The sequence below is a fragment of the Lepidochelys kempii genome, chromosome 10 (assembly GCF_965140285.1).
Source record: "Lepidochelys kempii isolate rLepKem1 chromosome 10, rLepKem1.hap1, whole genome shotgun sequence".
Lineage (NCBI taxonomy): Eukaryota > Metazoa > Chordata > Testudines > Cheloniidae > Lepidochelys > Lepidochelys kempii.
Genome location: NC_136389.1, coordinates 62,374,313 through 62,399,268, shown reverse-complemented (window position 1 = coordinate 62,399,268; position 24,956 = coordinate 62,374,313). Strand labels below are relative to the sequence as shown.

Here is a 24,956-nt window from a genome sequence, read left to right as displayed (position 1 = left end):
GAGCGGATATTCAAAAACAAAACCTGAGAGCCCACAGATCCTGAATGCCCAATGCAAAGACAAACCAGGCTAGGAATAAAAATATTTAGAGTTTATTTCATAGTTTATGACCCTTTCAGAAAATGCTGTGAACAATTAACGTGTCTTGGCCAGAATCATGGAAACTGTGCATGCAGATGCTCACTTGGACTATTTGCATGCACAACTGTAATAGCACACACAATTTATGTGCACCCTTCTCTACAAATATTACAAATATTAACTAGTTAATCCTCACTACCATCCTGGAAGGTAGGTGTTAACAATCCTATTTTACAAATGGAAAAACTCAGACCACACAGCAAACCACAGGCAACAATGAAATTACAGCTGCAGAGTTCTTGACTTCCAACCCCCTTTTTATTCCTGTAGACCACAAAATCTCCTGGCTCTGGCTCCCAAACTGAACGAATTTTCAAATTAAGAAGTAGATGCTTGATAGTATGGAAACCAACATTTCCAAAACAAACAGTTTGAATGTTTTAGGATAGTCAAGATGTATGGAATAAAATGGCACTAAAGTGGCCCAATGAATATATACTTCCTGTCTGCTAAATACATACCAAAAGAAAGTCCTCCTGGGGCCCAAATTTTTGAACTAGCTGCAATCAAATGCTAAATAGCTACTTGTCAGTGGTTATTTCAGTGGGACCTAGAGAAGCACAGAGCTGTCTTTTTTTATCCATTTCAACAAAGCACAGTTTTTATCCATGTGATCAACAAAGCACAGTTTGTTTTTTCCATGGCTGAATGGCTAGGCTACATCACTTCATCCTGTCCTTAAGGTTCATAGCCGTAACACGAACAACAAAATAAATGAAATAGTTATTACGTTCTTGAAAAAAATACGTAGGTAGAATAGAATTTGAGATTTTGATATCACTTATAAACCTACAGCTGGCCTAGGCCTTGACTACTTGAAAGACCTCCTCTCTCCTCATGCCATACTATAACAGCTGAGATTAGCAGAGGGGCTTCAGGGGAAGCTCTCTCAGGATGAAAGGAGAGAGGATAGCTAGCAGGGCACATTAAATGAGGCGAGCTTAGGAACTTGCTTCCCCTTTGATCCAAAACAGCCCGAGTCTTTTGATCTGGAGGGCTCTTTTTTAATGGAGGCTTTTGGAGAAGGATCTTTTGGTTTTTATTAATTGCACATTTTTAATTTACGGAGGCTTTTGAAGCTGTTTGAAGAGTAATACTTAAGGGATTATTTTCTTCTCCCATCTCCTGTGCTGAAAGGTTTAATGAGTCTTCCACCATATTTTGAAGGGGTCACCGTTGGCTTCTTGTTTTCATATTTTATGGTGCTTACATCACTGGTAAGGGCACCAACAGGATGGAACAGGCTTCTAGTTCTTAAACAAACAGAGAGTAAATAGTTGTTGGAGGGTCTGAATCTGCAGTCCTTGAACACTCCAAACTCCCAATGCCTTCAGTACAAGACCAGGCCCATAAGTAGCTTTTAGTTAATCAATTAGTTTCACCTCTTCCTCTTACTGCAGATTCTCTCCTGCAAATCTGTGGTAGAGAAATGCTTACTAACCTGAAACTGCTTTGGACATTTTAACAGTGAGTTTTAATTTATCAAAGAACTCTTGAAAGCTAGCCTGATGCAAGTTCACAAGGGAGACAGCCTATGACTCAGAGGAAAACTTTGGGTTAGATTCTCCTTTAAACACATACAAATAATTCCCATTAACGTCAGTGAGAGTCATGCCTATGACGGGCAGAAGAAGGAACCTGTTTGATTCCCCAGTGATGTGTCAGCCTACAATTGAATTATAGCAGCGGGTAAACCAACCCAAGAAAATAACTTATGCCAGCACATTTTGATAATTTTTTTTAAATGACAAAAAGTCAAATTAGTGTCAGTTTTGGAACTCTAGCACATTTCAAGTCTTGCTCTGTCAGTCACAGGTCCAATTATATCCATATGATTTAATGCACAGAAACGTTAACACCATTTAAATCAGAGACATTTGCTCACCTCTTACATTGTTAAAACACAGGCACAGATTTCAAAACTGCGCATGCACAAATACATGCACGTAATATGTGCACCTGCCCGATGTGTGGATGTGACCAATCAGACGTCTGCCTTTATCCTGCTAGTACCATGGTACGACATAGTGCTAAAAGAAGCTGTCGTATTTTCTGGAATCAATCTGTCAACATCCCCAGTTAATGCAAGCAGCATACTCAATGACAGCACATAACCATAATAAAGAAACTGTTTATAGCATTGGGCACCTATAGTCATGAATGCTTAGATATCTTCTTTTTCTCTTATACATACTTACAAAGTGCCTTATCAAGCTGAGTAACTGAAGATCAGTTTTCAGAGTAGCAGCCGTGTTAGTCTGTATTCGCAAAAAGAAAAGGAGTACTTGTGGCACCTTACTAACCAATTTATTTGAGCATAAACTTTCATGAGCTACATGCATCCGATGAAGTGAGCTGTAGCTCACGAAAGCTTATGCTCAAATAAATTTGTTAGTCTCTAAGGTGCCACAAGTACTCCTTTTCTTTTTTTGAAGATCAGTTATGTCCCATGGGGTTGCTCTAAAAAGCTCTGCTCGTGTTGAATTTAGGAGCATCAACCATGTAGGTCCCTGGTTGATGAGAGCAAGGAAATCAGGTTTGAACAGTGACTTGAAAATGAAAAGCACTGTGTAAGTACTAAGTATTATAATAATAATTCCATTAATTGTTAAAATAATTTTCTTAAATAACTTGCAAACTTAGTGAAAATGCTAAAATGGATGTTAAAATATAGCTAGTCACTGAAGTTTTGCTGAAGAAGTGAGGAGGCAAAAGGAGAATATTTATAACTACCCTCTTCTCCCTCAAAAAACATGATTAACACATATACACACACAAATTGGAGGTTAGAGTGGAATACCTACTGAGTTATTTGCTTCTTTGCCATTTGATATTTCTTCAGAAGATCCTGATACTTCTGAGCTAATTTATGTGTGTGTTTGTCTCTCTCTCTCTCAAAACATCAAGGGCCAAATGCATCCTTGGTGTAACACTACTAATTTCAGTGGCCTTACATCTGTGATGAACTCTACCCATCATGATTTCCAAATGACAAAGAGTTTTAAACAAGAAGTTATTTACTGAGGCTCAATATAGCCACAAAACTGATTTCATTGATAAGAAAAAATCTTAGTCAACTCTGGTATCTTCAAATGCCTGTATAACTACATAAACCCTAAAAGTATTTCATTAACATCTTTCCTGCTTCCATATAAAGTGTTAATTTAGGGTCTCTTCTTGGAATAAAATAGCCAGGTAAAAGCTTTCAAACTCCTTTCATGGGAAATCTGAGTCCTTTTCCCCACGGCAATGTGGCAGAGCTGTCCAAGTAGTTAATATCAATAGCAAATTAAAAATTCTCCATAATATTGAATTTTCTCTGACCTTCACACAAAGCAATTTATTAAACTTACAGTGGGCGACAACAAAGTGTTGCTTGGGTTGAATGTACTGTTATCCTCAGGAGGAGTGCACTGAAAACATCCAAAAAAGGCATCTAGGAGAGAGACCTTAACTTTGCAGGAATGTGGCACCTCTACCTTCTTGTTTCCTCCTTCCCCCATGCTCCCAAAATGGGCAGTATCTCAAAAGAGACCAGTTCTCCACATCTGACTTGCTGCATTAATTAGAACAAGATGGATTTTTTAATCTTTGTATTTTGCGGGGTTACCACCCCCCAACCCCGCAAACAATATCCTGGATTAAATACTAACGTCCTTACTGAAGCATAACTGCCACTAAAATCAGCAGGAGTTATGCTGAATTAAGGACTTTAGGATTAGCTCCCTTCTATTTATCTACATTTGGTTTTACAGTAATTTTCTAATAAAATGTTTTAAAAAGTAAAACAGTCTTTAATTGGTTACATACTTCATCTGCAGGGACTTGAGATCTTACACAATGTTCATATGACCAGGGCACTTTCCACTGAACAGAAAAGTCTGGTTGTAGAAGAATGCAGGATTGAGGCTAAAGAATAGGAAGAGTGATCAGGGACTTGAGTAAGACAATGCCGTGGCATAAGATGTTTAGGAGGCTAAGGAGCACCTATGTATTACTGAGAGAATGCATAATAACAATTAACAAAATACATGACAAAATAACAAAACCTGTTGTTTATACCCTGCTTAATGAGGCATCAGACTACATGGATTAGTGTGTTGGCCTGTACACCTTCTCACTATAGGCATAATCCAAGGGCAACTGAAGTCCAAAGGATTCTTTCCCATTGATTTCAGTGGGTGCTAGATAGAGAAAAGGAGGACATGCCAACGGCTAAGAAAAAGCTGTTACCTTATACATTGCAGTATGTAAAGACTAGCGGAAGTTTAGTTTTGCAGTGTCATTAATAAATAAAGGATTGACGTTTTAAAGCCACACACAACCGGCAAGGGGTGCAAACCATGTCTGCCCCATTACACCTGCAAAATTTTGTATTTGTGCATCACTTTGGAAACTGTATATGCAACTTCTTGTTTTCTCCGCTGTGTATTTTTGTAGGTGCAAATGAGGCTGTACACATGTAGCGCTGCTCACCCATTGTGAAGGTCTTTGGAAACTGAGCCCATACTATGCAGCAGGCAGTGTGAGGCCTGTTAAAGCCATTTTAAAAATTGGCAACTATGCAAGCCAGAAATTGCTTTTCAAGTAGAAGTAATGTAACCGTTTCTTTAAAAAAGAGCAATTTTCTAAAGCTCTTAGACCTAACGAAAACAGTACCAGATTAAAATGTTCCTTTTCTAAATTCGTTCAGCATTCCAGTGACTTGTCACATTGGGTATGGGGAACAAGATTATGCCCTTTGTTAATCTTGTGAACATAGTATTTTGATAACAATTCTCTTCAATCACTAAGTTAGTTCGTTATCCTCTGGCTTTCTGGATTTGGCTCCCTAGTCTCCTTAATGCCAAAATATTCCCCATCTCTTTGGCCTCATCTCTCCTTATTTTCCAATTCACCAAATATATTCCTCAAAGAGCAGACTTACTTACTGCCCCCTCATCTTGCCTCTTGAGGAAAGTGGCCAGGTCCTTCCCCGGGGCTGCCACCATCATCTGCAAAAACCTCCCCTGTAGCTAGCTGATTCCCCCACAAATACTATTTCAAAACTCACCTCTTATCCATAGCCCAAGACTCCTATCCCACTCTAACAAACATATTCTTACTCCTTATGTCTCTTAGTTTTCTGACAGTCATTCTCCCCCAAACTTGACCATAATCACCTCCTTCGCTTCTGAGCCACATCTTTGAATTCTATCCACATCTCTGCAGTGATGAATAATTCACTTGTATTTGCATGTACAGAAGGGTGTGGTGTAATGTGGATAATTATTCTTTCAACCCTGAAAGGGCTGTTGTGAGGATTAATTAGCTAAATGTTTGTAAGACACTTTGAAGGTGTACACGCTATGTAAGCTCTAAGTATTATTAGTAGAGTCTATGTTGCTTTGAAGCATTCATTGGCATTTTTGTATGAACAACATTATGAATAAAGAAATTACATATTAGTGCAAACCACCATGTATGCCTTTACATATCACAAAACTTGTGCCACTACTCCTGTTACAGAGTTAACATGCTGCATTTCCACAGCCTGGTCTATTCTTGACTGTTCTCTCTCTGCCCTGAATACCATCTTGACTATCCAGCTCCAGCATGCCCTGACCTGAAGTACTCTTCCCTTCACAGAAGCAATGCATCAGGTTCTCCCCACTGCTGACATGCGTTTTACTTTACCCTGAGTCATGAGAACAAGTCCTGTTACCCTGAGTCATGACAACAGGTCCTGTATTACCAGCCAGAAGACAATTTTCCCCCTAACTATAATAGAACCTCAGAGTTACGAACACCACAGTTATGAACTGACTGGTCAACCCCAGCTGGAACTGGAAGTACACAATCAGGCAGCAGAGACAACAATAACAAACAAACAAAAAAAGCAAATACCGTACAGTACAGTATTAAATATAAACTACTTTAAAAAAAAGGAAAGTTAAAAAAAGATTTGACAAGGTCAGGAAACTGTTTCTGTGCCTGTTTCATTTAAATTAAGATGGTTAAAAGCAGCATTTTTCTTCTGCATAGTAAAGCTTCAAAGCTGTATTAAGTAAATGTTCAGTTGTAAACTTTTGAAAGAACTATAACATTTTGTTCAGAACAGGAACATTTCAGTTACGAACAACCTCCATTCCTGAGGTGTTTGTAACTCTGAGGTTCTGCTGTACTTCATGCTTAATAAGCATGAGATGCAAGTAAGACAAAATATGCCTCAGTTTCACTACTGTAAAAAATGGCCATTATTATACTGGCCAACTTCAGAGTGATGTGTTGGGATTATCTAGAGCAGTGGTCTCCAAAGTGGGGTGCACGCACCCCAGGGGGTGCACAAGACCGTCCCGGGGGTGCGCGGAAGGAGGAGCGCTGCTGGCACAGTGGCAGCAGTGCTCCCGGACCTTTGAGTCTTCGGTGGCACGCCAGCGGCCGCTCGGCTAGCCCCGCTCCATCTTTGGCTGCACCCAGCGGTAGCTCTTCTTTTTTTTTTGTGCTTCCCTAGAGCTGGCCCTGGAGGTGCGCGATCCAAAAGGTTTGGAGACCACTGACCTAGAGAATGTCTGTAAAATGCTTGCCAGACATAAAACCCTTTGTTTGTGTTAAATATTACACCATGTCTTTGCTTAGGACACCAAACCCCTGTTGGGTGACCTTGGGCAAGTCACTTCTCCTTCTCGTGCCTTGGTTTCCCCCTCTGTAATATGGGGATAATAATGCTAACCTCCTTTGTAAAATGTGTGCAATCTACAGATTAAAACCACTATGTAAGACCTAGGTATTATTAACTCATCACTCCAGATTTTATGCTCCAGAAACAGACTTACTGAGAATTCAGCTATGCTCTTTTCCATACAAAAGACTGAAGCTCCTTAAGTCTGTCAACCTTCCGTGACTCTGCACAACAGCGACTTGGTAAAAGCTTTAAGGAACAACCTTGAAAACAGCATGTACAGTTTCTAAACAAACAAGACATATTAACAGCAATTCACATAGCTTACAATTTTAATTGGGTCCCGGAAGTGTAGCTCTAGAATGTAAAAATGCCAAGAGGTGAAACTATAATTGATTAATTGTAGTTTTTCTGGACATACTGAACACATACAAATGGAGAAAACTGTGGTCAGCACCGGCTCCAAAATCATGACAGATTGCACTCTGGAGGGGCACAAAGATGACCCAGCAAAATGAAACTGATTTCCCCAGGGATTAGTTGGTTGAGGTCACTGCTGCAACAGGCTGCTAAAGCTTATTGCACAGAAATCAGCAGGATAGCTCATATGAACTCCAGGCTCCAATTATAACCACATTTAACCCCTTCACTGCCTGCAGACAATCATTAGTCCAAACAAGCAGGACAAAAGACTAGATGTCAATTATGACATATCATAGCTGCATCCTGAAGACACAGTCAGCAAGCACAGTCCCAGTGGGGGGGGGGCCTACACGTCCTTCATAATTCACAAATACACTTACCTTCAGCAGGAAAGGACATTTTCCTTTTTAATTCTTATTTTAGGAGTACAACCCTAAACTAAATTACTCCAGTGAGATGCTGCAAATTCATATAACTCCATCATCGTTCTGTTCTGTGTGTAAAGCACCCAGCACAATGGAGTCCTGGTCCATGAATGGGCAGAGCCTCTGTGTGCGCACAAGTGTGAAGAGCTGCTTTACCTGGCCCCCCCAAACACTCTGCAGGGGAGAGTGGTCCATCCACCAAAGAGATATTGGGAGATGGTCATCAGTCCTTCTCCACAAGAAGATGACAGTAGGTTGGAACATTGGGAAGTTGTCAGAAAAGTATCTTGCACAGAGCCGGCAGGATAGAGGGAACCATGTGGGGACAAAAGATTGTGTAAGATGATGGGGTCTCCCCAGTCCATAAGCCAGGTATATTTCCACATTCTGAACTCTCCAAGATTCTGCAGTCACGACATTCATATGTAATTTTTCCACGTTGAGGCTGGTCTACCATCTTTATTCTGATGAGATCAGTTTGCTGTGTGCTCCGATATGTAGTTTGACTACGTTAATACTATGGATTGCAATTTATTCCCTGTTGTGGTCATATGGTGTGCAGGTTATAAAAATCAGTCATGGTTTGGGGACACTATTCTGAACAGGTTGGCTTGTCAGCTGCCACACCATAACAATAATGCCCTCTGCACATTCTAACTCCTCCAAATTCTGGTTAAGAGGGAGACGCCACCTCCATTTGAGAGCTTTCTGCATCTCCAGAGTCTGTGGAAGGAGGATGAGCTTGCAACAGCTGAACCAGTAGCTGAGCCAAAGGAGGAGTCCATTACTGGTGAAACAGAACAGGAAATGGCAGAATCCACTACCTCCATGTTAACCCCAGGATACTGAACTTTGGGGAGATGGCCCTGTTTCTCCCAATAAGCAGCCAGAGCTCTCAAAAGTGGCCATTGTCCTCTAGTTCACTAATCATCTAGGTCACTGCTTGCTTCTGTTGTGTAGAAAGATCAGGCTGCTGTTTCTACTCTTCTTACTTCTTACCGCTACTAAACATGTCTGCACATATACTAAAGGGAAGCCTTAAATATTTGATAAAGATCTCCTTGCATATACCTGTCTATCCAGATTATGTATTAATATGATCTCTATTACCATAGTATCAGAACACCTTGCAGTCTTCAATATATTCATGCTCACAACACCCCTATGAGATATCACTTCCCTATTACTCACATTTTGCAAATTGGGAACTGAGCACAGAGACACTGACTGCCCAAAGTCACACACAAGATCTGTGGAGGAATAGGAAATTGAACCGTGAACTCCCACATCCCAGACTAGCACCCTAACCACTGGACTATCCTGCCTTTTCCTCCTCCTTTAGTCTATGAAGTGCTATTTCCATCTCCACCTAATCTGATGAATATTTGTGTATACATTACAAATGTGTGTGATTGTTCATATGTTTTTATACCCACTGCTATCTGTCCATGAGCCAAAATTTCCCAAGGTGGTTGCGAAGATACCTCTGTGCAATGTTTTGAAGGTAAAAGCAGATTCTGTGAAACAATTTTGGCACTTTGGCACAAGTGAAATTTCAAAGAGTCAAAAAACATTAATTGACTCAGTTTTCCTCAGCCTACTTTCCAACACTGCCAAGGTACAGATATATTTAGATGTATTTAGGAGAAGCTGACATTAAAAACAATGTAATTTAAAAAAATTCTATTCACCTCAGGTTCTGTCAAATCATTATTATTTTTAATACAAAATTATTTGGCAGTGTCCCTTTTGACTCCGGGATTTGTTGAGTTTTATAGGGTTCTCATCATTATGTAATTCTATTTCCAACTGAATCTCCTCTGCATGATTCTGCTACAGAACCAGCAGGCAAGTTCTTTTATTTAAATTGAAAATGGTGATTTCAACAGTATCCAGGAACCACTCTAAGCCTGGATGAGAATGCACCGTGATTATCCTAAATATACACATGTAATGTGCTCCCATTACACAGTATAGAAAAGAATAGAGTCAACTAAAACCAGTAAATTGGTTAGTTTCTAAGGTGCCACAAGTACTCCTTTTCTTTTTGTAAAACCTCTAGTTATATATTATACTGATAGGAATCTGAAAATAATAAGTCTCGTGTTATTGCAGTTCACAATCATCCCCATATTCTCTTCAGACACAGACATCATAAACAGTAAAGAAAGAGGGAAAGGGAAGAGGAGTTGTACCTGTTGAGGGTTACAGCTTTCTTATGCTGATTTTGGAATGCCTCCAAAAAAGGTTTACTATTTTACTGAAATATTTTGTAAATTGGAGTATCAGTAGGTTGTACTCAGAGAAAAGGCAACACAGAACCAGCCTGGAAGATACAGCACTGTAATTCCTTAGAGGACTGCTTTCATGGGCAAGTACAGCATTTGCAATTAAAAAAATCAATGTTTGCCAATTTATGTCACGTATTTACCACAGTTATTTTCTATAGGAGTAAGACTGAAATAAGACAACTTGTGTTAATATTTGGGAAATGCTGACTCTTACACCACTTAGCATTGTAGTTCCAAAAAAAGAGGTCAAAACATGCAAGGGTCCAAATGCTAATTATGTGATTTATGTTTCCAAGACAGAGACGAGTGTGTCAACGGCCATTTGCTTCTTTTTCTATTGCACATCTTACTAAAACGTCTGGCCAAAATCTGTTTAAACTTGTTCAGATGAAGCATTTGACATATGAGGAATGAGAGAGAGAGAGCATGCAAGACACACACACACACACACACAACCTGGCAATGGTTACGATATAAAACCTAAAACGTATAGAAATAGAAAGAGAAGGCTCAAGGGAAAATTCATGCTCATTGTCCAATGTAAAATTACCAGTATAAGGACCTATCAGGCAAATGTATTCACCTTAGTAAGAATTATTCATGCAAGTTGTCACAAGAGGAGCTCCACAGAAGTCAGTGGGCCGTACTGTCTCTTTCTACATTAAAACCCGGAGTGGGGTTCCACAGAAAGAAAATTCTGCAAGGAATCATTTGTTGAGATTCCCCAACATCACCCTGTCAGGAGAATGGTTTGTCCCACAGCAAAACAGTCACGTGTCTCACCCTCCAAATCTGGCAGATCCCAGGGAGCTGTGGGATGCCTGGATCATCTGGGTTGAGAGCCTGAGCCTCTGCACCAGCTTTTTCCCACCAGTGGAGCTTCGTGATATTGTGACTCCATTGGAGTAGCTCTAACAGAGACACTCTCCTGGCCACAGCTGCCTCCAGGATGCTATGCATAAGATTCAGAAGGCTGGAAAGGAGCTGATATGTTCTCTTTCAGCCTGTTTGATCCTCTCTTGGCTTCCCCCAGGATAGACCCCCCAGACTGGGCTCTACCAGATCAAGGTGGGAGAGGGTGGGATCAATGCCATAGAGGCAGCTGAACCCCCTTTCCACATGGAAGAGGAGATCTGGGCAAAGACCCCTCCATGAGTGTACTGGAGGCAGGGCAGGAAGGGTACAATCCATCCCAGTGAAATTATTTGGAAGTAGAGATTTACAGGATTGGGCCCATATGCACAAAAGTGATGTAAAAACAGAGATCTCAACCACGCTGCACTGGCCAGATCCGTCCCACAGGAGATAGTTATGTGACCTGCACGGCATAGTCAGATTCTGCAGAATCTCAGGGTTTTTGATGTTGTTTTTTTTTAAACAGAAATATCTAGCCCTCATTTTTGCAAAAACAACCTTTCAAATCTGAACTGAGTGTAGAATGATGCAGTGTCATTTGTCTGAGTCTGCAGAGGTGTGAATAGAATTTTCCCACCTGCCAGTAATTTCACTGGGTTGGTAGCCCTGAAGTCTAATGACATTTTAAATGTAAGCATTAACTATTTCATTGTTTATTTTAGCAGTGGAGTAGGGAAGCGGTCAGAGTGAGAAGCTGGTAGCTGTGGCAGGAAGGGAGATGCAGAAAGCAAAAAAGACACAGACAGAAAAGAGGGAACAAGAGAAAAGAAAATGGGGGAGTAAAAGAAACAAAAGGCCATGTTCTACCCTTGACATTTCAAAAACATCTGCTTAACAGTTAACTCCACTGTGGAGGAGTCTTAAATGTATATACCAGCTCATGGACTATCATAAAAATTGAAATTCAGAACTCTCTACAAAGTGAGATTGACACCCTTGATCTAAAACATACCTAGATTTGTTGCTTTATATGAACTGATGCTGTGAGCTGCTGAATGTCAGTCAGTGCCCACTGACGCTAGGAGTGAGCCTTATGGACTGTAGTAATACTAACATTCAGCATTTACTTAGCACCTTACTTTTTCAAAGCACAGTGCAAACAATTAATGGTCAATGTTAACTTATAACCAACCACTTTCAATGGAACTGTCCACACTTCCAGGAAACCATAGACAGGTCATCTAATTATGAAAGAGAGTTTTCTCATCTATCATCTACATTGGGGGGAAATAATCAAGTTGGCAAAACCAAAAAAAACATTAATATATAAATTATTAAAGTAGCTCCAAGGTGCAAATATTAAGATATGCCCACTGAATTTCAGGTATAAAAGAGTATCATGACTAGTTATGCTAGAGACCATTTAAATATATAGTATCAGGAAGAATTAAAAATGATGGGAAAACATGACCTTCCAAGAGAATACAACAAGGCCTACCATAAAACACTGAGATTATTGCCCTAAATATAGCAGTCATATGAATATTTAATCACTAATGAAGAATGAAATAATCAAATCTTTAAGGAAACAAGAACAAATGGATATAAACTGGCCATCAGCAAGTTTAGGCTTGAAATTAGATGAAGGTTTCTAACCATCAGATGAGAGACGTTCTGGAACAGCCTTCCTAGGGGAGCAGGGCTTCAAGACAGAACTTGATAAGTTTATGGAGGGGATGGTATGGAGGATACTGCCTATAATGGCATATAGCTGATCTGTGATTGCGAGCAGCAAATATCTCCAACGACCAGTGATGAAACACTAGATGGGAGAGCTCTGAGTTACTTCAGAGAACTCTTTCCCAAGTGTCTGGCTGGTGGTCTTGCCCACATATTCAGGGTCTAATTGATTGCCATATTTGGGGTCGGAAAGGAATTTTCCCCTGGATCATATTGGCAGGGACTCTGGGGGTTTGCATCTTCCTCTATAGTATGGGTCATGGGTCACCTGCAGGTTTAAAGTAGTGTAAATGGTGCATTTTCTGTAACTTGAAGTCTTTAAATCATGATTTGAGGATTTCAGTAACTCAGCCAGAGATTATGGATCTATTATAGGAGTGGGTGGGTAAGGTTCTATGGCCTGCAATGTGCAGGATGTCAGACTAGATGGTCATGATGGTCCCTTCTGGCCTTAAAGCCTATGATGACTTAACCTATTTTTTTAAAAAAATCCAACAGACAAATTGCAATTTTAATATGTATTATGGATTTTAGCCTCCATAGCTAAAGAATGCAAATAAAAGTGAGATTAAAGCAGTAATGGCCCAGAGAGAAGCCACAAAGAGGAGGATAATATGCATCATCATAAAAAAAATTAATAATACTAAGGGACTAAGAACTTGGACATAAAGAGACAACACATTAGGCATGTTAAATAAAGAGTCAAGGGCAAACGGAAGAAAAGATAAGTAGTACAAAATGGAGAAAGGAAAAAAGCACTTAAGAATAGGCATAATATGTAAACAAGTAGCTCACTACTTCAGTGCAGAGAAATTCTGTATAGTTATTTAATGAATGGGGTGCTGAAATACTCACCTATAATTCCAACGTATGCTTAAATTACACTTTAAATGACAGTAACTTTTATAAATAAATTCACAAAGGAATAAATTTGTTATAACATTCTCTAGGCACACAAACAAATTATTTCAGTTTATTAGTGCTAAATATTTTAAAATATCATTTCCACATCTGTTAACATCTCATAACGCATTCTAAAAGAAATTAGTTATTATTCGAGAAATTGGAACTACTGAAATATTGCTGGAGGAAGGATGGTGTTGGGTTAAGGCACAAGACTGGAGGTCACACTGCCATAGACTGGGTAACCTTGGGCAAGTCACTTATTGCCTGTTTGTCTCAGTTCCCCTTCTGCGTAACAGAAATAAATTACCACCTCACAGCCATTTACAAGGGTTAATTCATTAATGTCTGTAAAGCAATGAGTCCCCCAGATGGAAGCAGCTATAAGCGAAAATATGATTGCTATTTCATCCACACCAAATTCTATACACACCTCTTTAGTCGAAGCCAACTTCTTCAAATATACCTAGCAATCCAGATGTCAGGTACCTTATGTAGCTCACTCATAGCCTGCTACTGTCTTGAAATACCCGACATACAGACTGCTGTGTTGGATTAAAATTTAAATCCAGGCCCTAGGCTGAGCCTGAACATTAGAAAGAGATATGTTTCCCAGCTAAGACACCAAGGCTGCACTAATTGAAATAAATGCCTCTTTGTAAAATTTACAAGGTTGGTGCTAATTGTACCAGCACATCCCTAGACAAAGAGTCTGTTCTAAGAAGTGATAAGAACTTTGTAAAAACAACTGTCCTCCAGAACACAACAATAAGTTTTGTTGGCTCTCACCCTTGGTACTCTTTATCTTGCTTGTTTTCTTTTCCTGTGTAGCGAGTAGTATGGACAGATCTATTGAGGCCTGGCATACCCCAGTAGTTGTGGAAGGGCTATGTTAAAGGAAGGATAGGTAATAAAATAGACATGTAATAAGAAATATTTTAAAGTGAAATAGAGGGTGAATGCAAATGTATGTTTGGCTTGAACGGGTGATAAAAGATTAGAAATGCCGGCTTGAGAATTACAATCCCAATATCACATGGCTGAAGAATGTATGGAGTGAAATGACCGGGTGACCCCGAGGGCAAACCGGAATCTACACTCCACCCCCAAGCATCCCAAGGGCAAAGAGGGGAATGAAGAACCAAAGAACAAAATAACACTGAGCTGTCATAGACGTACTATCTGCTGATTAAACATTACTTCAAACGTGGGAACAGTGATTGATTATCACTTCGAACATAAAAGCAACGTAATGAAGCAGATTCCATAGACTGGTATAGGAGTGAAGTCCTATAAAAACAGAACCTAAAAACTGAGAACTTTGAGTCTGGTTCTCCAACCACCCTCCAGGAGCAACAGATGTGCATCTGACAAGACTCGGCTCCACCCTTGTGTCTAGGCTACCTGGCCAGTGACTTGGCACGAGCAACCCGTAGGCTGGTAACTATAACAACTTTGCAGAACTTGTGTGTGTATGGTGTGTGTGAGTGAATGAAATGTTATAGCTATAACTGATTGCTTACTCTGATTCGTCCTGTATTCACAATAAATGTGGCATTTTGCCTTATCCCCTTTAATAAGATCCTCCTGGTTTTTATTTTATTGGTATAACATAATTGGTGGAGAATGCGGGCAATGTTATATTATCTGATGCTCCTTGAGGATGGTTGCAGAACCAGACTCAAAGTTCTCAGTTTTTAGGTTCTGTTTTTATAGGAATTCACTCCTATACCAGTCTATGGAATTTGCTTCATCACGCTGCTTTTACGTTTGAAGTGACATTCAATCACTGTTCCCTCGTTTGAAGTGATGTTTAATCAGCAGATGGTACATCCGTGACAGCTTGGCATTATTTTGTTCTTTGGTTCTTTGTTCCCCTCTTCGTCCTTGGGATGCTTGGAGGTGGAGTGTAGATTCCAAGTCAAGTTCTTGAAATACACATAGCAATCTAGATGTTGGGTACCTTATGTAGCTCACTCATAGACTGCTACTGTCTTGAAATTCCCGACATAAAGACTGCTGTGAAAAAGCATGTACATGTATGCAAGGTATACATAGCAGTCTTTATGTCAGGTATTTCAAGACAGTAGCAGTCTATGAACATGCTACATCAACACTTACTACACCATGCTCTACTATTCTTTTGAAATGGGTGTATTATGTGGTCAACATGCAACTCAGTGTTTCACATAGAGGACTCACCGGGCTTCTGCCCTTTAAGCATATTATTCTCTCCTTTTCCCTTACACATTCTTAACTGAGCATGCAGTTAAACTAAGGTGTCCATCTCATCACTTTCACCCCATCTGCGCTCTGCTCCATTCTCAGAGGGTACTGCATAATTGCCACACCACAATGAAAAACTCAGCCATCTTGTTTACTGGCTATATGTCTTGAAGGACAAGGATGTAAAAAACTTCTATCCATAACAATAGGACATGAGGATCAATTTTGTTAACTGTACATGAACTGTACACACCCTTTCAAAAAACTGAAATATTTCAAATTGTCAGGTTGGCATGACCTTGAGAGAGACAGGCTGGATTTCACAGTCCACTTTCCTAGGTTGAACAATCCATTTTCAAAGAACACTTAAAGTAAGAATTCACTGTCTTGCAGTAGTGGCATCATTACAGTATTTTAATTTCACGTATCTGTACCCTTCAGACACTCTCTATGTAATTTTCTTTTGCCCCTTAAAATACTGGATGCTGAGTTATTTTCCAAACCCAAATTGTACAGCTCTGGCTTCACTGATATGGGTAAGAGACAGTTCTCCAAAGTCTGGGTATTGTTAAGATTACCCATAGATTAACTATCTTTTCTGTTGGGATTATACGTAAATACTGTAAAATATTTGCATTCTTAAAGCACAATTATTTGTTCCTTAAAAATAGTTAGTGGTCCAAAAATAGCCCTCTATTACTTATCAGTCTGAAACAACATTGTCCCTTACAGATCTGATCAAATTTTAAACCTAAATTCGGAACAGTTCCAATGGATCCTTCTCATTACCTATCAAATGAGTACTGTCTGTAAGAGACAAAAGATTGTTTTTATTGTTTTGCTAATTTCATGGGTTTTAGCTTTGAAATTTAATAAAACAGTGGAACAAACAGACTTAACACCATCTACTAAGTACAAATAAAAGCAAAATCAAGCCCACTGACTGGGAACTTAAGACCTCATTCCTATGGGAAACACAGAATTCAAAGGTTGTTTTTTCACAAACCTGGCCATCTGTTTATATGCTTCTTCAGCCACAGCAAAGATGTGTGGATCCATATCCCCCATATTCTGACCACTGTATGCATTGATGATATCTTCGCCATAGATAGGTAGCTGCTCATAAGGATTTATGGCTACCAAGACGATACCTACAAAAGAAATGAAACAAAAGCTATTAATAATGGCTGACTTAGAAATGTAAAAGTGTCAAAAGCCAGGTGTATGTTGTTTTAATCTTTCTTAAATGTTTAGCTTGGAGGAGAATAAAGACCTGATCCAAAGCCCACTGAAGTAAATGGAAAGACAATATTTTGATGGGTTTTGGATTAGGTACTAAATTTGAATCCTGAAAGTTTGAACACAGTTTACTTTCTTGCTTGTAAGAAAATTGCCAGGGAGGACTTTTACCCTTTCCCCATTTTTAAAGTTTTGGGTTTGAAGAATGAAATATTGCTTGAATTTAGAGTAAGTCAGCCTGACATTGACTGATGATGAACGGCCAGCTCTATCCAGTAACAAGATCAGTGAGGACTGTACTTCCCATCTTTTATTATAAATCATGGCCTCTGATTTGCTCAGTTACAATTGTTGGGATCTAACAGAAAGGCTCTGAAATAAAATAATGCCCACTTCTCCCATAATGGCTTAATGATGTCAGACATGTCAACCATTTGTGCATGATGTTATGGCATCACATGCCAATATTATAAATTTTTAGTATAAAAGAACTAGTATTAGAAATTTGGTATAAATATTTCTAATAAACAATGGCCGGATTTTGAATAGTGGCCTCCAACAAGTGCTCAGAAATAAATGTACGTGTACTGCATAGAGCTGGCACACCTAGCCTCCTGACTGAACTTTGAAAACAAATAGTTAGACATTTAAAAGTGCTATAACACACTCCCACAATTATTTCAGACCAAGCTGAAAGTCAGGCCAATATTTGTAACTTACTATATCTCCCATTTCAAGTCTCTCACGACTGCCACGTAGGGAAGCAGTTGCCATGTGGACAGAAAGAATCTGTAACCCTAGCTGTGGCCGTCTAATAAGCACACCAGGGATCATTCTATGAAAGACAACTTGAATGAAGGTATCTACCTCATTCCCCCATACCAGATATTTCTATAGCAGTGTCATATCTAAATATACTCAGAAATCAACCTTCACTTTTTCAATAAAGCACTAAAAGTCTGTAATTCAGACACTGAACGGGCCTAAATATTATGACTGAGACATAAAGTAGGTGGAACATTTTTCTTGGAATAGCAAAGAAAAGGCATCTGAAATCTGGACCTGCTGCTCCAAATATCATCCCAGTTTTACAGACGACTAAATCATGTCATATATTTACAGATCAAGCAAACAACAAAATAAAAATACAGACAAGCTTTCTAATGAGCAAATACTTTTCAGAAAAGGATTGGAAGGATTCTCTTCTGCTCCGTTAAATATATTACATGTTATACATCAAGACATAACTATGTAATCTGTGATACAAAGACCTCAGTGTTTTTCCATCAGCCATGACTTCACTGGGATTACTCAGGGACTTGAACTTAAAGTCGCTATTATTTTTTTTAAAAAAAGATGCGAAGCCCTTATGATTTAATGAGGAGTCAAGAATGAACACATGCACACCTACCCACCTGCAAGTTAAGGGAATTTTTTTAGGTGCCAATTTTATAAATCCTGCAACTGAAAATATGAGCAGCTAATAAAAAGTTAGTTAGAAGGAAATAACTGGATCATATTCTAGTCCCCATCACAGATGTACCAAACAATTTGTAGTCTGAGTTTGACTGAAGCCCAGAAATGTAATAGCAGAGGTGTTACAGACCAGTATCAAGGTACACTGGCAGAGCTGGGTAGGAGCACAGGAATGGAACAGTCGAGGTGCTACAAATCAGGATTAAGGTGCACTGGCAGATCTTTGTGCAGAAGGATGAACAATGCCTGCCCAGACCATTCTAGGCGTCTCAGCAAAGCCAGATTCACCCACACAAAATTAAAAATAAATAAGACTACAGTTAAGCTAGTTGCACAATGAAGAGGCTGGGACCAGGATCTGATGCAAGAAATTAATATAGCTGAACTGCTCAGTAATAGTGAGCATAATGTTATTAAATGTAACATCCTTGTAAAGGGAAAAATACCAAAGGAACCCACCACAGTAGCATTTAACTTCAAAAAAAGGGGAACGACACAAAAATGAGGAAGTTAGTTAGCTGGAAATTAAAAGGAACAGCCAAAGAGTGAAATACCTACATGGAAACTTTTTAAAACTACCATAATAGAAACTCAAATGAAATGTGTAACCCAAATTAAAAAAAACAGCAAGAGAACCAAAAAAATGCCACCATGGCTAAACAACAGACTAAAAGAGGTGGTTAGAGACAAAAAGGCATCCTTTAAAAATTGGAAGTCAAATCCTACTGAGGGAGATAGAAAGAAACAGAAACTCTGGCAAGTCAAGGGTAAAAATATAATTAGGCAGATCAAAAAAGAATATGAAGAGCAACTAGCAAAAGACTGAAAACCTAATAGCAATTTTTTTTAAGTACATCAGAAGCAGGAAGCCAGACAATCAATCAATCAGTGGCACCACTGGACAATGGAAGTGGTAAAGGTGCACTCAAGGAATACAAGGCCATTGTGGATAAGCTAAATGAATTCTTTGCATCAGACTTCTCTGCAGAGGATGTGAGGGAGATTCCCATACCTGAGCCATTCTTTTTAGGTAACAAATCTGAGGAACCATCCTTGATTGAGGTGTCAATAAAGGAGGTTATAGAACAAACTGATAAATTAAACTAATACATCACCAGGACCAGATAGCATTTACCCAAGAGTTCTGAAGGAACTCAAATATGAAATTGCAGAACTAACAACTAGGGTAGGTAACTTATTACTTAAATCCACCTCTGTACCAGATAACTGGAGGTTAACTAATATAACACCATTTTTTTAAAAACAGGCTCCAGAGTTGATCCTGGCAATTACAGGTCAGTAAACCTAATTTCAGTACCAGGCAACTAGGTTGAAACTATAATAAAGAATAGTATTATCAGACACACAGATGAACATGATGCATTGGGGAAGAGTCAACATGGCTTTTGTAAATGGAAATCGTGCCTCCAATCTATTAGAATTCTTTAAGGTTGTCAACAAGCTTGTGGACAAAGGTGATCTAGGGGACATAGTATACTTGGACTTTCAGAAGGCCTTTACAAGGTCCCTCACCAAAGGCTCTTAAGCAAAGCTGACAGTCATGGGACAAGAGGGAAGGTCCTCCCATGGATCAGTAACTGGTTAAAAGATAGGGGGAAAAGGATAGGAATAAATGGTAGTTTTCACAGTGGAGAGACAAACAGTCGTGTCCCCCAAGGAACTGTACTGGGACCAGTGCTGTTCAACATATTCATAAATGACCTTGAAAAAGGGAGAAACAGAGAGGTGGCAAATTTTGTAGACAATACAAAATTATTCAAGATAGTTAAGTCCAAGGCAGACTGTGAAGAGTGACAAGAGATCTCACAAAACAGAGTGACTTGGCAACAAAATGGCAGAAGAAATTTAATGTTGATAAATGCGCAGTAATGAGCATTGGAAAAACATAATCCCAACTATATACACAAAATGATGGGTCTAAATTAGCTGTTACTATTCAAGAAAGATCTTGGGGTCATTCTGGATAGTTCTCTGAAAACATCCACTCAACAGGCAGCAGCAGTCATAAAAGCTAACAAAATGTTAGGAACCATTAGGAAAGGGATAGATAATAAGACAGAAAATATCATAGTGCCACTACATAAATCCATGGAAAGTCCACATTTTGAATACTGCGTTTAGTTCTGGTTGCCCCATCTCAAAAAAGATAGATTTGAATTGGAAAAGGTACAGAAAAGGGCAACAAAATTATTAGGGGTATGGAACAGCTTTCATACGAGGAGAGATTGAAAAGACTGGGACTATTCAGTTTAGAAAAGAGATGACTAAGGGGTGCCATGAGAGAGGTCTATAAAATCATATGGTGTGGAGAATGTGAATAAGGAAGTGTTATTTACCCCTTCACAGAACAGAATTTATTGCAGGGGATGTTGTGAAGGCCAAAAGTGTAACTGGGTTCAAAAAAAGAATTAGATAAGTTCATGGAGGATAGGTCCATCAATAGCTATTAGCCAAGGTGGTCAGGGACGCAACCCCGTTCTCTGGGTGTCCCTAAACCTCTGACTGCCAAAAGCTGGGACTGGAAGACAGAAAACGGATCTCTCAGTAATTGCCCAGTTCTGTTCATTCCCTCTGAAGCATCTGGCACTGGCCACTGTCAAAGACAGGACACTGGGCTAGATGGAGCATTGGTCTGATGCAGGATGGCCATTCTTATGTTCTTAGGAGCAAACTCATGTCTCACTGATGATGGATGAGCTCCAATATGGATGAGCTCCAATATTCTTCTCCAGTATTGGAGAAGAAGGGTGTCAGCTGCTTGTTAGCTACTGAAGCACTTCCCATAAACTGCCCTCAGAAATATCTTGCTTGTCTAATAGGAGGCTGTTTGCCACCTCTTGCAAACTGCAGGAAAGCACAGTGATTACAACACTGTGAAGAGACATGGGGGAGTAATGGTACAAGCATGTTAGCCTCAATATCTCATTGACACTGGCATTGGTGGAACTGGCAAAGAGACTTACAAACAAACAATAGTACAGGTCTGTTTCAGTACAGAAAAAAAAATTCCAATTTCTAATCTGAATCAATAAATTATTAGTGCTAACAAACAAAAACGCCAAGGGCTGAAGCTATTTTAGCTGATCCTAGTCCAAGGTAACCTTTTGACTTTATATTTTCCTACACAGGAAAAAAAAAAAGTAGGGCTGTCAATGGATTAAAAAAAATTAATCATGATTAATCAGAGTGTTAAACAATAATAGACTACTATTTAAATATTTTTGGATGTTTTCTACATTTTCAAATATATTGATTTCAATTACAACACAGAATACAAAGTGTATAGTGCTCACTTTATATTTATTTTTGAGGGCACTTTCACCACAAAGAGATTATACTACAGTATTTGTATGAAGTGAATTGAAAAATATTATTTCTTTTGTTTATCATTTTTACAGTGCAAATATTTATGATAAAAATAATATACACTTTGATTTCAATTACAACACAGAATATATATGAAAATGTAGAAAAACATCCAAAATATTTAATAAATTTCAATTGGTATTCTATTGCTTAACAGTGCGATTAAAACTGCGATTAATCATGATTAATTTTTTTGCGTTAATTGCGTGAGTTCACTGTGATTAATCGACAGCCCTAATAAAAAGCTTTACCCTTCTGAGGATTTCTCAAAAGAACTGGATGAGGGTAATGTTTTTCACATCAGATTTAAGTAAAACATGTTGTTCCCTAAGAAAATTTATCATACAAAAAATGGCTACAATAAATGGTCTTTGTTGAGTCTCCTTCCTTCTCACTTCTTCCAGAGATGTATTCCTTTAGTATTCCTTGAGAATTTCTGTCCTTTCCTTCTTACTCTTGCCTCTTACTCTTACATTTACACACTCGGCTGCTATTAACAGTTTCCCAAAGAAAAACTCCATATATAAAATGGCTGCAATGGAGGACCCAACTACTTATAGTCATTGATCCATTTTTAAACTTCCTATACAAGTGACTCCACAGACTATTTATACCCCTTGCACTTATTAAGCAATAATCAAACATAAGCATCCTTACGCTGCCTCAAGTATAAAGACTCTCAGCCTAACAACTGACTCAAGCCGTAGAAACATTTTGGGACACAGTCACTCTCTTCACTAGCAATGCTTTGTCACTGGATTCCCACAGCTAAATGAGCAATTAGATTCTCTGCTCATTTCAGAGATTAATAAATCATGTGGCTGTTGTTCCCATCAATTTATACAACTGCTAAGAAATACATAATAATGCACTGAACTTCATATAAATTGTCTAAGTTTATAGTTATGATTTGAAATGACTAATAATTTTTTACTTTGAGAAACACAATTACATATCTAGCAACAAACAGGAATAGTTTTTTGCAACTTGAAATATACTAGATATCTTCCTTCCCTAGTTTCAGACATCTGTTAGACATCTTAGAGAGGAGTTTGCCTTCAACAGTGATAAACATAGAAAAAATTTCTTAAAACTACTCAGACTCGTGGAACAAATCAATGAGACACCACAGATTTTATGCAACTTCAAAACAATCCCATCCAGCTTTGGGCTATGCTGGCAAAAATAATCTCATTGAGCTAAAACAAAGCCAAATGTCCAGACTTTAATATACTAAATTACTTCATTTCAGAATAGATTCAGAAGACAAATAATATCCCTCATGGAAAAGCCCTAGAGAATTGAATAAAGAATTATATACACTTTCTACAGAATTTTTAAGCCAACCTATAAAATACCATAGCAGGACATAATTCACTAATAAATTTTACTGGTTTTAAGAATAATTTCTATGGAACTTTTTTGGTTCCATCCATACCCACAGCATCGGTGCTACTTCCTTAACTTGGATCAGTCTCTTGAGGGAACCCCTTCAGTGTGCCAGACTCCAAGGGGTGTCACTCTTCCTTTAAGGTAGGCCACAGGGCTTCACCGCCTCTTGAGACTGAACCTCTGGGACTTTAGTGCTCCCGCTTCACACCATGAGCTCTGTCCTGCAAGTCCAACTGAGACAGACTACTGGTAGAGACTTCAGGGATTAATGCACCTCAACAAGTATTTACAGTGACATTCCAGCAGCATTTTCAAAACAGTAGGATTTATTAGTCAAGGGGAACACAGCATAGAACATCCTTAGGTTAGCATAGAAACATTAAAGTTTAAGTACAGTCTACCCTGGTCATTCCAGAGCAATTCACCAGCCGAACTGTAGTGAACTTCATTTTCAGGCTCTCTGGCTTTCTCTCTGACTTCCTTAGTCAATTCTGTGGGGAGAGAGCCCAGACTTGTTCCAGAACCCACATTTTACTCCCTGACCACACACCTTCAAGTCCTTTGATCTTGAGTTGAGGGTTTCTAGTCAGCTTCCCTGCTGAGAGGTGGGGAAATCCATGAGTCATTGGTGCTTGTATTGTCTCTCTGGACCTCCATGTTGATCTGGGTGAGTTTTAACCAGTTCCTTGAAGATTCTTCATTCCATCCAGACAGGGAGGTGACACACACACCTACATCTCTTAGTCTGCCCCGAGAGCAAACTTAATCCTTCCCACCCCCTACCCCACACTGGGTAGCAATGCAAAATATAGGACAAACTGAGGCAGATGTAGGCTTCATAAAAATATTATCAAAAATTACTACTTTGTGTCACACCCATCTTAATTGCACTGGATTTTCCTTAAGAAATACATAAATCTACTAATGCAAGGGTCATGGTAACATTTCATTTTCTTTTATTATATTAAATTTGCACCCCTCAGTTGCTAATATGATTCTTCCTGTATACACGAAAACTAAAGAGCTCCAATTCTTTCATCTTGAGGGTGGTCATCAATCTACAAATGGCTAGATATTTATCTAAATCTAGGCGCATTGTACTGCATAATGGGCAGTATTTTATACATCCGTTACATAAGCAGCAAGGTTCACTGAACTTTAAACATGGCTATCAGAAGGTTCTTAGAATAACGGAGATGCACTTTTCCCTTTTAACATTCACAAATCTTTGTTCAGATTTGAACAGATTTGAAGAAATAATGAACAGAGCTGAACAAATTACCTCCAGATCTCAGGTCAATTACTGCACTAAAATTATCAAGCCTTCTTTAATTTAAAATGATTTAAGATTATATCAAAGTGAAAATTAATCCTGTTCAGTCTTCATTTGACCTACCTTTATATCATTCTAGGGTGTACAGTAGGTGACTAAAGAGTCAATTTTTCAAAGGCCAACATGCAAAATGTAAATTCAACAAATATGTTTCTGGAGCCTGGTTTACACTAAAAACGTATATACCAGGACAGCTAGCTCGGTCAGGGGTCTGAAAGAAACCCACATCTCCTAATGACATAGCTATGCTCACAAAAAACCCACTGTTGATACAGCTATGCTGACAGAAGAGGTGGTTCAGGAAGGCGGCGTTCCTATACCAGCAGAACACTCCTTCTCTCAGTGTACACTGCAGCTACACTAGCGGGCTATGCCAACATAGCTATACCGACACAGGTTCTGTAGTGTAGACAAAGCCCAAATTCTGATGTTTGAATATACAAATAAAGTACAGTAGAACCTCA

At 39.0% G+C, this 24,956-nt stretch overlaps 1 protein-coding gene across 5 annotated transcripts in view; it reads right to left on the bottom strand.

Moving 5' to 3' along the window:
- MYO5A (myosin VA) overlaps positions 1-24,956 on the bottom strand; it is a 218,794-nt gene that overhangs the window by 94,162 nt on the left and 99,676 nt on the right. For all 5 annotated transcript variants that reach the window (XM_073303845.2, XM_073303846.2, XM_073303848.2 and 2 more), the window contains one exon: positions 16,672-16,816. In XM_073303845.2, the coding sequence (XP_073159946.1) occupies positions 16,672-16,816 (145 nt within the window). The remainder of the gene's footprint in view (positions 1-16,671; positions 16,817-24,956) is intronic.